The 15,664-nt window shown below is 51.9% G+C and overlaps 1 protein-coding gene across 4 annotated transcripts in view; it reads left to right on the top strand.

The window, feature by feature from the left end:
* ST3GAL2 (ST3 beta-galactoside alpha-2,3-sialyltransferase 2) overlaps positions 1 to 15,664 on the top strand; it is a 67,067-nt gene that overhangs the window by 44,791 nt on the left and 6,612 nt on the right. For 3 of the 4 annotated variants that reach the window (XR_009214248.1, XM_032157876.2, XM_032157877.3), the window contains exons 3-6: positions 1,628 to 1,821; positions 8,991 to 9,170; positions 14,212 to 14,257; positions 14,520 to 14,639. Coding sequence is in view for 2 of the 4 variants with exons in the window: in XM_032157876.2 (XP_032013767.1) it covers positions 1,628 to 1,821; positions 8,991 to 9,170; positions 14,212 to 14,257; positions 14,520 to 14,639 (540 nt within the window). In the remaining 2 variants the exon portion in view is untranslated. The remainder of the gene's footprint in view (positions 1 to 1,627; positions 1,822 to 8,990; positions 9,171 to 14,211; positions 14,258 to 14,519; positions 14,640 to 15,664) is intronic. The other variant, XR_009214249.1, reaches the window with a different exon arrangement.

Here is a 15,664-nt window from a genome sequence, read left to right on the forward strand (position 1 = left end):
TCTGGTTGCCACACATGTCATGGGTGGAGCCATGTCAGCACTGAGCCCCTGCAGGCTCCCAAGCTGTGAGGGATGAGCTCATGTGATCACGCTTATCAGAATGATGTCACAGAACCTGCCTTCCAGCCCAGACTGTCAGAGCGCCCAAGGACCAGGGTCTGCAGAGCTGGGGCCACTAGGAGCCCTGTGGGCTCTTACTGTGACAGCTTTTTTTTGATACAGGTTCTCACTGTCTTTGCAGTGGCACAGTCTTGGCTCACTGCATGCTTGACCCCCAAGGCTCAAGCGATCCTCCCACCTCAGCTTCAGAGTAGCTGGGACTACAGGCACAGGCCACCACGCCTGGCTAATTTTTATATAGGAATTCTCGTCTCAGAGCCAAGCTCCCTCTACAGATCAATCTCCCATCCCCTGAGCAGACAGACCCTGCCTACCCACAAACCCATCAAGTTATGGCTCCATCCACAGAATGTTTTATTTTATTTTTATGTGGGTTTTTTTGTTTTGTTTTGTTTTGTTTTTTTTGAGTAAAAATAATTCCAGCACTTTGAGTAAAAGTAATCCCAGCACCTTGGGAGGCCAAGGCAGGTGGATCACCTGAGGTCGGGAGTTCGAGACCAGCCTGACCAACATGAAGAAAGCCCATATCTACTAAAAATACAAAATTAGTCGGGTGTGGTGACGCATGCCTGTAATTCCAGCTACTCAGGAGGCTGAGGCAGGAGAATCACTTGAACCCGGGAGGCGGAGGTTGCGGTGAGCCGAGATCGCGCCATTGCACTCCAGCCTGGGCAACAAGAGTGAAACTCTCTCAAAAAAAAAAAAAAAAAAATCAGGATTTCATTTTTCTTATTTCATATGAAATCCTTATTTTCAGTGTCTCTTGAAAAATGGGAAACTTTGGCCCTTCTGGGCTCATGATCCCATGTGGCAGCCATTGGCTGAAGTTGTCCCTCTTGGCCAGGGCTCAGATCTGTTGGCTGTGGATCTTCCCTGCCATGTCATTCCTGTGTGGCACCTGCTGGGCCCGTAAGCATCTGGTTGGTGCTGCCTCGTTTCATGGTCTTTGACCATCAGTTGGTTGGTACAGGTCTTGCTGGTAGGAGGGGACATCAGTTTTATTTCAGCCATTCTGGCTCTGAAAAAATTTATCAGCCTCTCTGCCCTTCCCTGGGGCTCAGGGAGTGGCTGGACTGTCACCCTGGACGTGGCTTCTGCAACCCCAGTCCTCAGCCTGAGTGCCGGGGGCGCCCCCTGTAGGCTGACCAGGAAGGAGCCCCTGAAGGAGGCTGCTCTGCTCCGTGGCCCAGGCCTGCAGGATCCCAGAGAATGTGTGAAAGGCACCTTGATCCCTGAGCCCCTTCTAGTGCATCAGAGCCACCGTGACTAGCAGGGCACCCAATCTCTGGACATTGAGACTCACTCACAACCGGGGACTTCGCTGTCGTTGAGAGGGAGAGACCCTCACTGCCCAGAGGAAAGAATCCCTGTTCTCTGACAGAGCCCTGGATAAAGAGGCCTGTGCCCAGACACAGGATAGTGAGGGCAGAGGAGGGGAGGCCGGGGCCCCTCCTTCTTCACACACCTCTCCCCTTCCTCGTTTCCCATCTTCCCCTCCCTTCCACAGATGCTGCAGCCCCAGTTCAAGTCACACAACACCAATGAGGTGCTGGAGAAGCTGTTCCAGATAGTGCCTGGCGAGAACCCCTACCGCTTCCGGGACCCCCACCAGTGCCGGCGCTGTGCCGTGGTGGGGAACTCGGGCAACCTGCGGGGCTCTGGCTATGGGCAGGACGTGGACGGGCACAACTTCATCATGAGGTGAGCCCCTGCGGAGCCCAAGGGTAGGCCCAGGATGGGCCTCTGGCGAGGGGGACTGCCCTCCTCTGCCTTGTCTGGCAGGGTGCATGCTGCCAGCTACCGGTGTGCTGTGGGGCCCTGCCTCCCAGAGTCTTTCATAGCAGGCTTGGAGCTCTCTCCTTTACCTGTTTGGGGTGGATGGGGAGACAGAATCCCAAATCTAAGCTTTGCTTGAGGCCTGCACTCTGTTTCCAAGGCTCTGAATTCCTCTGGAAAGAGCTGACATTAGATTCCTGGCTGACATTTGGTGAAAAATCCCATCAGAGGCTGGGCACGGTGGCTCACACCTGTAATCCTAGCGCGTTGAGAGGCTGAGGTAGGAGGATCGCTTGAGCCCAGGAGTTAGAGACCAGCCTAGGTAACATGGCGAAACCCTGTGTCTACAAAAATTTTTAAAGATTAGCTGGGCATTGTGGCATGGCTGTATTCCCAGCTACTGGGGTGGCTGAGGCAGGAGGATTGCTTGAACCCAGGAGTTTGAGGCTACGGTGAGCTATGATTGCACTAGTTCACTCCAGCCTGGGCAATAGACTGAGACCCTGTCTCAAAAACAAAAATTCCCATCAGAAGCCGGCCCTGTCCTCCTTGTCCCCTCAGCAGCTGGGCAAGGAGTGAGGGCCCCAAGCCCAGCTAGCATCCTGCTTCATAGCAGCAGGTGATTCTCTCTGGCAGACGCATGGAAGGCAATTGTGGGTGCTAAAAGGAGCTGTTCAGTATTTGCTCCAGGGCTCATTCATTCCTAAGACCTCTATGCCCAGCCGTGAGGAAGGGAGAAGAGTTGGGAGGGCGTTCAGTCCTGACCGAGACTCTGCAATGAAGGCCTGAGCGTGAACAGGGAATAGGGGCCAGGCTTGCGACCTGAACATGGGCTGCTTGCTCTGCTCCAGAGCCTGTGTTTTCTGACGTCCCCCCTTGACTTAGCTGGGGACAAGAAATGCCTTCTACCCGACTCCTTGGTAGAGGAAGAGCCTGAAGAACAGAGCTCCTGCCAATGCCCAGTTTTCACGCATCTCTTAGGATGAGCATTGCAGAAAGACCAGGTTTCCCAGGAGGCAGAAGGAAGGGCTCTGTCTTAGAAACTGTTGCTGTCTCCATAGCAACACGAAGGCAGCAATATGTCTCGGAGGCATTCAGCATTCCATGTAAGATCTTCCTCATGTTGGGAAATGGTGCAAGTGGGAGGGTGAGCAGGTTGGACTGGACCCTGTCCAGGACTCTGGAGCCACCTGAGGGTATCCATATCCTCCACCTGCTGATACCCCAATGGGAGGGAGATGGGACGGGAGCTGGTCTTAGAGGGGACTCTCCCCTCCGCAGACACCATGGTCAGGTTGGGAATTGAGGCATCTGTCACTTCCATGCAGCTCTGGGCACTTAGGAAGCCCAGGACAATGCTCTTAGGTGCCCGAAACACCTGCATCAAGTTTGAGCTTTCACTGGTCAGGCACCTCAGTGATGGTCAGGAAGCTCCTGGGTGGAAGCCCTGCAGGCCCAAAAGGACTGGCTCTAAGTCGCCTGGCCAGTACTGTCAGGTGGGGCTGCAGAAAGAAATTTATAAGGCTGGGTGCAGTGGCTCATGCCTGTAATCCCAACACTTTGGGAGGCTGAGGCAGGCAGATTACCTGAGGTCAGGAGTTCAAGACCAGCCTGGCCAACATGGTGAAACCCTGTCTCTACTAAAAATACAAAAATTAGTCGGGCGTGGTGGTGGGTAACTATAATCCCAGCTACTCAGGAGGCTGAAGCAGGAGAATCACTTGAACCCAGGAGGCAGAGTTTGCAGTGAGCCAAGATCATGCCATTGCACTTCAGCCTGGGCAACAAGAGAGAAACTCTGTCTCAAAAAAAAAAAATTTATAGATGCTTCCTCACAGGGGCCAGGTAAGGAAGGGGAGTGGTATAGAGTGGACCCCAGAATCACTTTCTGGAAGGGGTGACCCGGGTAGTAATTGACTGTCTGCTGGTCTAAGGAACTGGATGGCAGTGCGTAAGCTGGGCTTGCTGGTGTGAGCCTGTAGTCCTAGCTACTCAGGAGGCTAAGGCAGGAGGATCATTTGAGCCCAAGAGTTTGAGGCTGTGGTGAGCTATGATGGCACCACTGCACTCCAGCCTGGGCAACAGAGCAAGACCCTATCTCAAAAACAAAAACAACAGATGGCACTGGGGGTGACTCCAGTTGTAGGCATATCCAGGTTTGGAACCAATGGCCCTGGAAGCAAGACCCACTGGAGGGCTGAGTGGAGTTACAACGAGGTGATGGCCTGATCCACCTGTGCCCGACCCACCTCGCTGCCACTCACTCCTCCTATTTGTCCTCTGAGCCCTGTGGACCACTTCAAGTCCAGTTGAGCTGGTCTTGCCTCAGTTGGCCAGCAGATCCATCCACAACTCCAAGAACAGTGCCCGCTAGACAGTAGGCACACCACAGATACATGCAGGCGTGAAGGGGACTAGGCAGCCAACACCAGGTCCTAACCAGGGGGCTCACACCCCACTTGCGCCTCTGTCCCTGAATACTTCTTTAGCTGCTGGAGGCAGCCAAGGACAGATAGATTTCTAGAATGCTGTGTTCCCGAGTCCCAGAGATGCAGCTCATCCTCCTCGTCCTGCTCTGGCCCCTTTCCAGGGCGTGGCTTCTCCAGGATGAATCAGAGCCTTGAAACAAAGCCTTGTCCCCATTAGAGTGCCATGTTCCTTCCCTTTCCCGTGGAGGCTGTGAAACATATTTTAGGACCTCTTGCTCCCTTCATTCCCAGATGTTTGGAAGCTGGTGTCTGGCCAACCACGGGGAAATGAGGGAGGGCCAGGCTCCGCAGCACGGCCAGCCACAGGCGCTGGAGGCAGGGTGACCCTGGCTGACAGGTCCCATGGGGACTTCATGACAGCTCGGGCTGCCAAGTCAGTGCAGAAGGCAGATGGTGGGTCTTCAGAAGCCAGCCTGGGCCAGCTGCAGCCCTGTGCTCTGCAGGATCTGTTGGCCTCACCGTCTCTGGTGAGATGAAGTTTGTTTCTTAGGTCAAGTGTATACCTTGGCTGGGCACAGTGGCTCACGCCTGTAATCCCACTACTTTGGGAGGCCGAGGCGAGAGGACTGATTGAGCCCAGGAGCTCGAAACCAGCTTGGGCAACATGGCGAAACCCCATCTCTATTTTAAAAAAAAAAAGGAGAAGAAAAAGAGCATACCTGGATCCTAGCTCCTGCCCTGCCCAGGCCCCGGCCAGCCCGTGTCACCAGCCCAATTCTTCTACCCCCTGCCATACCTTGGGCAGCTGAGACATACTTCTGGCTCTGACATCCCCTGTTAAGGCTTCCTCTCCAACTGCTCTGTTCCTCAGAGGCCCCAGGGTGCTTGGCAGGAGGCAGATACAGACTGTGTCAGTGTGACCATAGGACACCAATACCTGCATGGAGAGTTTAGCAGCCCACAAGCTGTTAAGAGTTATTCAGGGGTGGGAAGGATACTTCTTGGCTCTTCTAGGAGATAGGATCTCTAAACCCTAAAGAATGGGCTCAAAGGGGCAGTTCACTGAAGGACATGAATTTGGGACAGGGAGGCCGGAAGTAGATCCCTGTTCTGGAGACAGAGCATGTTAGTTTCTCTGGAGGACATTCTGGGCATCTGCTTGAAGCCAGCTAGAACAGAAGTGGTTAGGAACACAGAGGTTCTCTAGGTTTTGAGACTTCCCACCCCAAAGCACCCTCCAGACCCTCAAGGGAAGGGAAAATGAGAGGTAGGGGGCACAGTGATGTGACTGGCAGGGCGAGGGGATCCTGGACAGCACAGCCTATGGTCCTCCCCAGTCCCGTCCCTGATGAAGACAGTGTGGGAGCCCCTGCAACACAGCAAGTCCTCACCCAGCCCAGCTAGCTGGTGCCAGCCACTGTAAGGACAGGGAATGTTTGTGCTGGTTTTACAGAACTGTCATAAAAAGCCGGGAGGGCCACCTAGAGACTGCACTCCCTGCTTCCCCGGCTCACTGTGTTCCTAGTGGAGGGCCAGGTTATGGACACCCTGCCTTGGTAGTCATGATTCCACAAGGTGGTCCACATGAGACAGGAATGTGCTCGTAAACAGTCATAACAAGAAAAAAAAGACCAACAGGTTTGTGTTTAAACCTGGTTCACCTGTTACGTAAGATGCATACTAAAAAGGGGAGCTTCGGTTTTTACTTGTCTTGTATTTTGCACAAATTGAAAGGAAGTGGAAACCTTCTTGGCTTATTATACCCACAGAGAAGGTTTCCAGACAGGAGCCACAGCAATGTCCCCTCTGTCCAGACAGCAGCAGGAGAGAGGGGACATTGCACATCACCAGAAAGATAACAAGGGCAGAACATCAGAACTTGGGGCATTTCTCTTGGCCTTGGAGTGGAAGGGCAGACAGGGTCTTAAAGTGGCAGACAGGAATAGGGTGGGTAGCAGGACAGAGGCTTCCATCCCGCCCAGGGCCTGAGGGAAGGCTTGAGCTTCCTATCTTACTTTCACCATCTTGTAGGAAAGAGGGCAGAACAGCCAAGTGAGGTGGAAGCTGTGGAAGGCTGTTCTTTAAAAGTTGTTACTTTAAAAAATTATAAAAGTAGGCCAGGCCTGGTGTCATCTGCCTGTATTCCCGGCTACTCAAGAGGCTGAGGCAGGAGGGTTGCTTGAGTTGAGGAGATTGAGACCAACCTGGACAACATAGTGAGACCCCTATCTCTACAAAACAGAAAACAAAACAGGCATGGTGATGCACACCTGTGGTCCCAGCTACTCGGGAGGCTGAAGCTGGAGGATCTATTGAACCCAGGAGGTCGAGGCTGCAGTGAGCCATGATGGTGCCACTGCACTCCAGCCTGGGCGACAGAGTGAGGCTTAAAAGACAAACAGGGCTGGGCGCAGTGGCTCACGCCTGTAATCCCAGCACTTTGGGAGGCTGAGGTGGGCGGATCACGAGGTCAGGAGATAGAGACTATCCTGGCTAACACAGTGAAACACCATCTGTACTAAAAATGCAAAAAATTAGCCGGGCGTGATGGTGGGCACCTGTAGTCCCAGCTACTTGGGAGGCTGAGGCAGGAGAATGGCGTGAACCCAGGAGGCGGAGCTTGCAGTGAGCCGAGATTGTGACACTGCACTCCAGCCTGGGCAACAGAGCAAGACTCTGTCTCAAAACAAAAACAAAAACCCAAACAAAATGGGTGGGCTCGGTGGCTCACGCCTGTAGTCCCAGCACTTTGGGAGGCTAAGGCAGGCAGATTGCTTGAGGCCAGGAGTTTGAGACCACCCTAGCCAACATGGCAAAACCCCGTCTCGGCCCGTTGCAGTGGTTCACGCCTGTAATCCCACCACTTTGGGAGGCCGAGGCAGGGAATGGAGACCATCCTGGCTATCAGGGTGAAACCCCGTCTCTACTAAAAATACAAAAAAAAAAAAAAAAAAAAATAGCCGGGTGTGGTGGCGGGCACCTGTAGTCCCAGCTACTCAGGAGGCTGAGGCAGGAGAATGGTGTGAACCTGGGAGGTGGAGCTTGCAGTGAGTCGAGAGGGCACCACTGCACTCCAGCCTGGGCGACAGAGTGAGACTCTTGTCTCAGAAAAAAAAAACAAAAACAAAACAGGCTGGTGTGGTGGCTCACACCTGTAATCCCAGCACTTTGGGAGGCCAAAGCGGGCGGATCACAAGGTCAGGAGATTGAGACGATCCTGGCTAACATGGTAAAATCCTGTCTCTACTAAAGATACAAAAAATTAGCTGGGTGTGGTGGCGGGCGCCTGTAGTCCCAGCTACTTGGGAGGCTGAGGCAGGAGAATGGCGTGAACCCAGGAGGTGGAGCTTGCAGTGAGCCGAGATGGCGCCACTGTACTCCAGCCTGGGCGAGAGTATGAGACGAGACTCCGTCTCAAAAAAGCAAAAATACTGTCTCTACTAAAAATACAAAAATGACTGGGCTCAGTGGCTCACGGCTGTAATCCTAGCACTTTGGGAAGCTGAGGCAGGCAGATTGCCTGAGACCAGGAGTTTGAGACCAGCCTGGCCAACGTGGCAAAACCTCTTCTCTACTAAAAATACAAAAGTGGCTGGGTGCGGTGGGTCACGCTTGTAATCCCAGCACTCTGGGAGGCTGAGGCAGGCGGATCACTTGAGGTCAGGAGTTCAAGACCAGCCTAGCCAACATGGTGAAACCCCATCTCTACTAAAAATACAAAAAATTAGCCAGACGTAGTGGCTAACGCCTGTAATCCCAGTTACTCGGGAGGCTGAAGCAGGAGAATCCCTTGAACCCTGGAGGTGGAGGTTGTAGTGAGGTGAGATTGCACCACTGGACTCCAGCCTGGGCGACAGGGCGAGACTCTGTCTCAACCAAAAAATTAGCTGGGCGTGCTGGCACATGTTTGTAGTCCCATTACCCAGGAAGCTGAGGCATGAGAATCGCTTGAACCTGGGAGGTGGAGGTGGAGGTTGCAGTGAGCTGAGAAAGCACCACTGCACTCCAGCCTGGGTGACAGAGTGAGACCTTGTCTCAAAAATAATAATAATTAAAAGTAAATAAATAAAAATGTATACAGTAAAAATGAGTTAAGCCCCCAGTGTTACTCTGACAGTAACCTTTTTTTTTTTTTTTGGAGACAGAGTCTTGTTTTGTCACCCAGGCTGGAGTGCGGTGGTGCGATCTCGGCTCACTGTAATCTCTGCCTCCAGGTTCAAGCGCATCACCTGCCTCAGTCTCCCAGGTTGCTGGGATTACAGGTACATGCCACCACGCCCAGCTAATTTTGTATTTTTGGTTTTTTTTTTTTTCCGTAAAGATGGGGTTTTGCCATGTTGGCTAAGGCTGGTCTCAAACTCCTGACCTCAAAGCAGTCCGTCCACCTTGGCCTCCCAAAGTGCCAGGATTACATGTGTGAGCCACCACACCCGGACTGTTTGATTCTAGTGTTACTATTGTAAATAATTCTGCAGTGAATATCCTCATACACATCTTTGCACACCTTTGTAACCATTTTTATAGGGCAGATTTCTAGCAATGGAATTGCTAGGTTGGAGTATACACCCGTTTGCATTTTTGATGGATGGCTTCGAACTGTCCTCTAAGAATCTTGTACCGGTTTCCATGGCAGTTGATTCTCATGTCACCCTCTTGTCCCTGCAGGATGAATCAGGCGCCAACCGTGGGCTTTGAGCAGGATGTTGGCAGCCGAACCACCCACCATTTCATGTACCCTGAGAGTGCCAAGAACCTGCCCGCCAACGTCAGCTTCGTGCTGGTGCCCTTCAAGGCCCTGGACCTTCTGTGGATCGCCAGCGCCTTGTCCACAGGGCAGATCCGATTGTGAGCCTCTTGCTGGCCTGGGTAGAATATGGGTGACAAGACCACCTTGGGCAGAGTCTTCCTAGGGGCCAGATTGTAGAATTCCTTTCATTGAACATTTTGGCCAAGAGGGGCTGGTGAGAAGGGAGGGCCTAAGTTGGTGGGTGAGCTGAAGGCACAGTTTGCTCTGTGTCACCTCCTGCGTGGTGACACAGCATACTGATGGTGGAAAGATGAGGGATGAGGAAGGACCATCTGTTTTTTTTTTGTTTTTTTTTTTTTTTTTGAGACAGAATTTCGCTCTTGTTGCCCAGGCCAGAGTGCAGTGGCGCGATCTTGGCTCACTGCAACATCCGCCTCCCGGGTTCAAGCGATTCTCTTGCCTCAGCCTCATGAGTAGCTGGGATTACAGGGATGCACCACCACACCCGGCTAATTTTGTATTTTAGCAGAGACAGGTTTCTTCATGTTGGTCAGGCCGATCTCGAACTCCTGACCTCAGGTGATCCACCTACCTCGGGCTCCCAAAGTGCTGGGATTTTAGGCGTGAGCCACCGCATACGGCCAGACCATCTGGTTTTGGTCTCCTTTCTGGGTGATGGCTCCTGACTGAGGGAGCGCTGCCTTCTGAGGACTTTCTTTGGGGACAGTTGTCCCATCATAGCTGGGAACCATGGGAAATCTAGTTCACCAAGTCTATTTTTTAACAGCTTTATCAAGATATGATTCATATCCCATACATCTCACCTATTTAATGTGTACAATCCAGTAACTTCTTATATATTCAGAGTTGTATAACCATGACTACAATTAATTTTAATTTTTTTAAATTTTATTTTTTTTTGAGATGGAGTCTCACTCTATTACCCAGGTTGGAGTGCAGTGGCGCAATCTTGGCTCACTGCAACCTCTACCTCCCAGGTTTAAGGGATTCTCATGCCTCAGCCTCCTGAGTAGCTGGGATTACAGGCACATGCCACCACGCCTGGCTAATTTTTGTATTTTTAGTAGAGACTGTGTTTTACCATGTTGGCCAGGCTGGTCTCGAACTCCTAACATCAAGTGATCCACCTGCCTCAGGCTCCCAACGTGTTGAGATTATCGGCATGAGCCACCACATCTGGCCCACAATTAATTTTTTTTGAAACGGAGTCTCACTCTTGCCCAGACTGGAGTGCAGTGGCACAATCTCAGCTCACTGTAACCTCCATCTCCCAGGTTCAAGTGATTTTCCTGCCTCGGCCTCCCGAGTAGCTGGGATTACAGGCATGTGTCACCACGGACCTGGCTAATTTTTGTATTTTTAGTAGAGATGGGGTTTCGCTATGTTGGCCAGGCTGGCCTCAAATTTCTGACCTTTGATGATCTGCCCACCTTGGCCTCCCAAAGTGCTGGGATTATAGGGCATGAGCCACCACACCCGGCCCCACAATTAATTTTAAAACATTTTCATGGCTGGGCACTGTGGCTCACGCCTGTAATCCCAGCACCTTGGGAGGCCGAGGCGGGTGGATCACGAGGTCAGGAGTTCAAGACCAGCCTGGCCGACGTGGTGAAACCTCGTCTCTACTAAAAATAAAACAATTAGCTAGGCATGGTGGCATGCGCCTGTAATCTCAGCTACTCAAGACGCTGAGACAGGAGAATCGCTTGAGCTCGGGAGGTGGAGGTTGCAGTGAGCCAAGACCACACCATTGCACTCTAGCCTGGGCAACAAGAGCAAAACTGTGTCTCAAAAAAAATGAAAATAAAAATTTTTGGCCGGGCGCGGTGCCTCACGCCTGTAATCCCAGCCCTTTGGGAGGCCGATGTGGGCGGATCATGAGGTCAAGAGATCAAGACCATCCTGGCCAACATGGTGAAACCTTGTGTCTACTAAAAATACAAAAATTAGCTGGGTGTGGCCGGCCAGGCGTGGTGGCTCACGCCTGTAATCCCAGCACTTTGAGAGACCGAGGCGGGCAGATTACAAGGTAAGGAGATCAAGACCATCCTGGCTAACATGGTGAAACCCTGTCTCTACTAAAAAATACAAAAAAAAATTAGCCGGGCATGGTGGCGGGCGCCTGTAGTCCCAGCTACTCGGGAGGCCGAGGCAGGAGAATGGCATGAACCTGGAAGGGGGAGCTTGCAGTGAGCCGAGATCGCGCCACTGCACTCCAGCCTGGGCGATACAGCGAGACTCCATCTCAAAAAAAAAAAAATTTAGCTGGGTGTGGTGGCGCACCTGTGTAGTCCCAGCTACTTGGGAGGCTGAGGCAGGAGAATCGCTCGAACCTGGGAGGCAGAGGTTACAGTGAGACGAGATTGTGCCACTGCATTCTAGCCTGACGACAGAGACTCCATCTCAAAAAAAAAAAAAAATTTTCATGTTCTGCTGGGTGCAGTGGCTCACACCTGTAGTCCCAGCACTCTAGGAGGCCAAGGAGGGTGGATTGTTTGAGCCCAAGAGTTCGAGACCACCTTGGGCAACATGGCGAAACTCTGTCTCTACAAAAAATACAAAAATTAGCTAGACATGGTGGTGCGCTCCTGTAGTCCTAGCCACTCAAGGATGAGGTGGGAGGATCGGATCACTTGAACCCGGGAGGCAGAGGTTGCAGTGAGCTCAGATTGCGCCACTGCACTCCAGCCTGGGCAACAAAGCAAGGCTCTGCCTCAAAAAAAAAAAAAAAAAAAAAACACAAAAAAAACCAAAAAAGGAACATTTTCATGTTCTAAGGGTCTAATCTAAAGATAAAAATCTAAAGATACCCCTGGATCCCTAAGCCATCACCCCCACTCCTCTCACCCCGAGCCCTAGGCAACCATTAATCTACTCTGTCTCACCATATATTTTTGTTGTGTGGTAAAATATACACAATATAACATTTACCATTTTGACTTTTTTTTTTTTTTTTTTGAGACGGAGTTTCGCTGTCACCCAGGCTGGAGTGCAGTGGCACAATCTCGGCTCACTGCAGGCTCTGCCCCCCCGGGTTCACGCCATTCTCCTGCCTCAGCCTCCCGAGTAGCTGGGACTGCAGGCGCCCGCCACCTCGCCCGGCTAATTTTTTGTATTTTTAGTAGAGACGGGGTTTCACCGTGTTAGCCAGGATGGTCTCGATCTCCTGACCTCATGATCCGCCTGCCTTGGCCTCCCAAAGTGCTGGGATTACAGGCGTGAGCTGCCGCGCCCAGCCCATTTTAACTATTTTTAAGTGTAAAGCTCAGTAACATTAAGAATATTCACATTATTGTATAGCCATCACCACTCTCCGTTTCCAGAACGTTTTTATTATCCCAAATGGAAACTGTACACCTTAAACACTAACTCTCCATTCTCCCCTCAACCCCAGGTAACCTTATTCTACTTTCTGTCTCTATGATTTAACTATTCTTTTTTGTTCGTTTGTTTGTTTTTGGAGACAGAGTCTCACTCTGTCACCCAAGCTGGAGTGCAGTGGCGCCTTCTCGGCTCACTGCAACCCAGGTTCAAGCGATTCTCCTGCCTCAGCCTCCCGAGTAGCTGAGACTCCTCCTCGAACTCCTGACCTCGGGTGATCCACCCAACTTGGCCTCCCAAAGTGCTGGGATTACAGGCGTAAGCCACTGCACCCAGCCTGATTTGACTTTTTTTTTTTTTTTTCTTTTTGAGACAGAGTCTCACTCTGTCGCCAGGCTGGAGTACAGTGTGGCACAATGTCGGCTCACTGCAACCTCAGACTCCCTGGTTCAAGTGATTCTCCTGCCTCAGTCTCCCAAGTAGCTGGGACTACAGGCGTGCACCACCACGCCCAGCTAATTTTTGTATTTTTAGTAGAGACAGGGTTTTACCATGTTGGCCGGGATGGTCTCGATCTCTTGACCTTGTGATCTGCCCCCCTCGGCCTCCCAAAGTGCTGGGATTACAGGCATGAGCCACCGCACCCAGCCCTGATTTGACTATTCTTTATGCCTCATGTAAGTGGGATCATAACAGTATTTGTCCTTTTGTCTGACTTACTTAGCATAATGTCCTCATAGTTCATCCATGTTGTAGCATGTGTCAGAATTTCCTGTGTTTTTTAAAGGCTGAATACTATGCCAATGTAGGGATATACCCATTTTGTTTATCCGTTTATCCTTCAAGGATGCTTGGTTTGTGTTCTACTTTTTGGGTATCATCACCATGTATTTTATAAACACAAAAGTAGTGAGTTACAGTTTCCTGACTTTAGGATGTTCATTATTTCATGTTTGGGAGGCCTGAGGGCTAAAATGGGTGCAGTAGAGTTGAAGTACCATAGACACTCAGAGAAGGGCATGTAGGTTACGGGGGCCATGGCTGGCTACAGGGAGGTGTGGTCTGGGAAGCCTGAGGGGAGCGGATCAAGGGCAGGGGTGAGAGCAGAGACATGGTGGATTTGAGATGAGTGCCAGCTCTAATGGAGCAGAGAGCTAGGGGAGGAAGGCTGGGGCTGGACTAGGGAAGGCCTCATCGCTTGCCGAAAACATTCCCACTGAGAGCTTTAGAGCAAAGCATGGCAGTGATGAACAAACCATGGGAGAGCAGTCCAGAAGCAGAGCAGTCTGGAAGTTGTGGGGCTGATGTTGCTCAGGCCTGGCGTGGGGGGGGCATCCCTAGGTCCCATGGGGCCACCTGAAATATTTTCTTCCTTTCCTTTCTCCTTTCCCTTCTCTTCCTTTCTCCTTTCCCTTCCCCTCCCCTCCCCTCCCCTCCCCTCCCCACCCCTCCCTTCTCCTTTCCTTTCCTTTCCTTTTTTTTTTTGACAGTCTCACTCTGTCACCCAGGCTGGAGTGCAGTGGTGTGATCTCGGCTCACTGAAACCCCAGCCTCCCAAGTAGCTTGGATAACAGCCGTGCTCCACCACACCCAGTTACTTTTTGTTTTTTTAGTAGAGATGGGGTTTCACCATGTTGGTTAGGCTGGCCTCGAACTCCTGGCCTCAGGTGATCCGGCTGGCCTCGAACTCGTGGCCTCAGGTGATCCACCTGCCTCAGCCTCCCAAAGTGCTGGGATTACAGGTGTGAGCCACCACTCCCGGCCTGAAATGCTATCTTTCTTTCTTTTTGCTTACAGCACCTACGCCCCAGTGAAGTCCTTCCTTCGAGTGGATAAAGAAAAGGTAAGCTCTTCACTTCCTCCCCACCTCAGTGGAAACAGTGCTGGCCCAGCCTGTGCGCCTGGTCCTGTAGCTCAGGTGTTCCAGTTCCCCTGCAGAACCTCAGGGTCCCCATCTGCCGAGATGCCTGACCCCAGCAGGTGCCACATGATTCAGGAGACACAGACGCACAGGTCTCTGACAGGCATAGACAAGCAGAAGCTGCTCAGTCTAGCCTGAATCTCTGCCCGTAAACCCCTCATATACCTGTCATCTCTTCTCCCAGGTCCAGATCTACAACCCAGCCTTCTTCAAGTATATCCACGACAGGTGGACAGAGCATCACGGGCGGTACCCTTCCACGGGGATGCTGGTGCTCTTCTTTGCCCTGCATGTGTGTGATGAGGTAGGTAGGCCCATGGTGTGGGTGGTGGGAATCCATGGAACAGAGGAGTGCAGGCCTTCTCGGGTCTTAGCAAGCTAACAGAGGAATGTGCTTCTGTAGGCAGAATCCATGTGGCCTTGGTTTCCCCCATCTCTAGGCTATAAAGTATAGATATGCCTTTCCCAAACGTTTCTGCTTTCATGATTCTACCAAATCCAAAATCTCTTCATTAAAAAGTTAAGTTAGGCTGGGCGCGGTGGCTCACGCTTGTAATCCCAGCACTTTGGGAGGCCGAGGCGGGCGGATCACGAGGTCAGCAGATCGAGACCACGGTGAAACCCCGTCTCTACTAAAAATACAAAAAATTAGCCGGGCGTGGTGGCGGGCGCCTGTAGTCCCAGCTACTCGGAGAGGCTGAGGCAGGAGAATGGTGTGAACCCGGGAGGGGGAGCTTGCAGTGAGCCGAGATTGCGCCACTGCACTCCAGCCTGGGCGACAGAGCGAGACTCCGTCTCAAAAAAAAAAAAAAAAAAAAAAAGTTAAGTTATTGGCCGTGCGCGGTGGCTGACGCCTGTAATCCCAGCACTTTGGGAAGCTGAGGTGGGCAGATTACGTGAGGTCAGGAGTTCAAGACCAGCCTGGCCAAAATGGCGAAGCCCCATCTCTACTAAAAGTACAAAAAATTAGCCAGGCGTGGTGGGGCACGCCTGTAATCTCAGCTACTCGGGAGGCTGAGGCAGGAAAATCGCTTGAACCCAGGAGGCGTAGGTTGCAGTGATGCGGCATTGCACTCCAGCCTGGGCGACAGAATGAGACGCTGTCTTGAAAAAGAAAAGAAAAGAAAAAAAACATAAATAGAATGGAGAGTGTATGTAGTTGAATTCCAGCTGGAAGGCTGCCCCCACCAGCTCTGAGCCCCAGGTCTACTTCGTGTAAAAATGGAACTCAGTCATTCAGAGAACCCGTTCCACCAATGGCCAGGGCTGCCGTGCAATGAAGAGCAGAGCTGAGGCCCAGCATGCCCACTTTGCCGGCAAGTGCTTCAC

This window comes from Hylobates moloch, unplaced genomic scaffold (assembly GCF_009828535.3).
Source record: "Hylobates moloch isolate HMO894 unplaced genomic scaffold, HMol_V3 SCAFFOLD_6, whole genome shotgun sequence".
Taxonomy (NCBI): Eukaryota; Metazoa; Chordata; class Mammalia; order Primates; family Hylobatidae; genus Hylobates; species Hylobates moloch.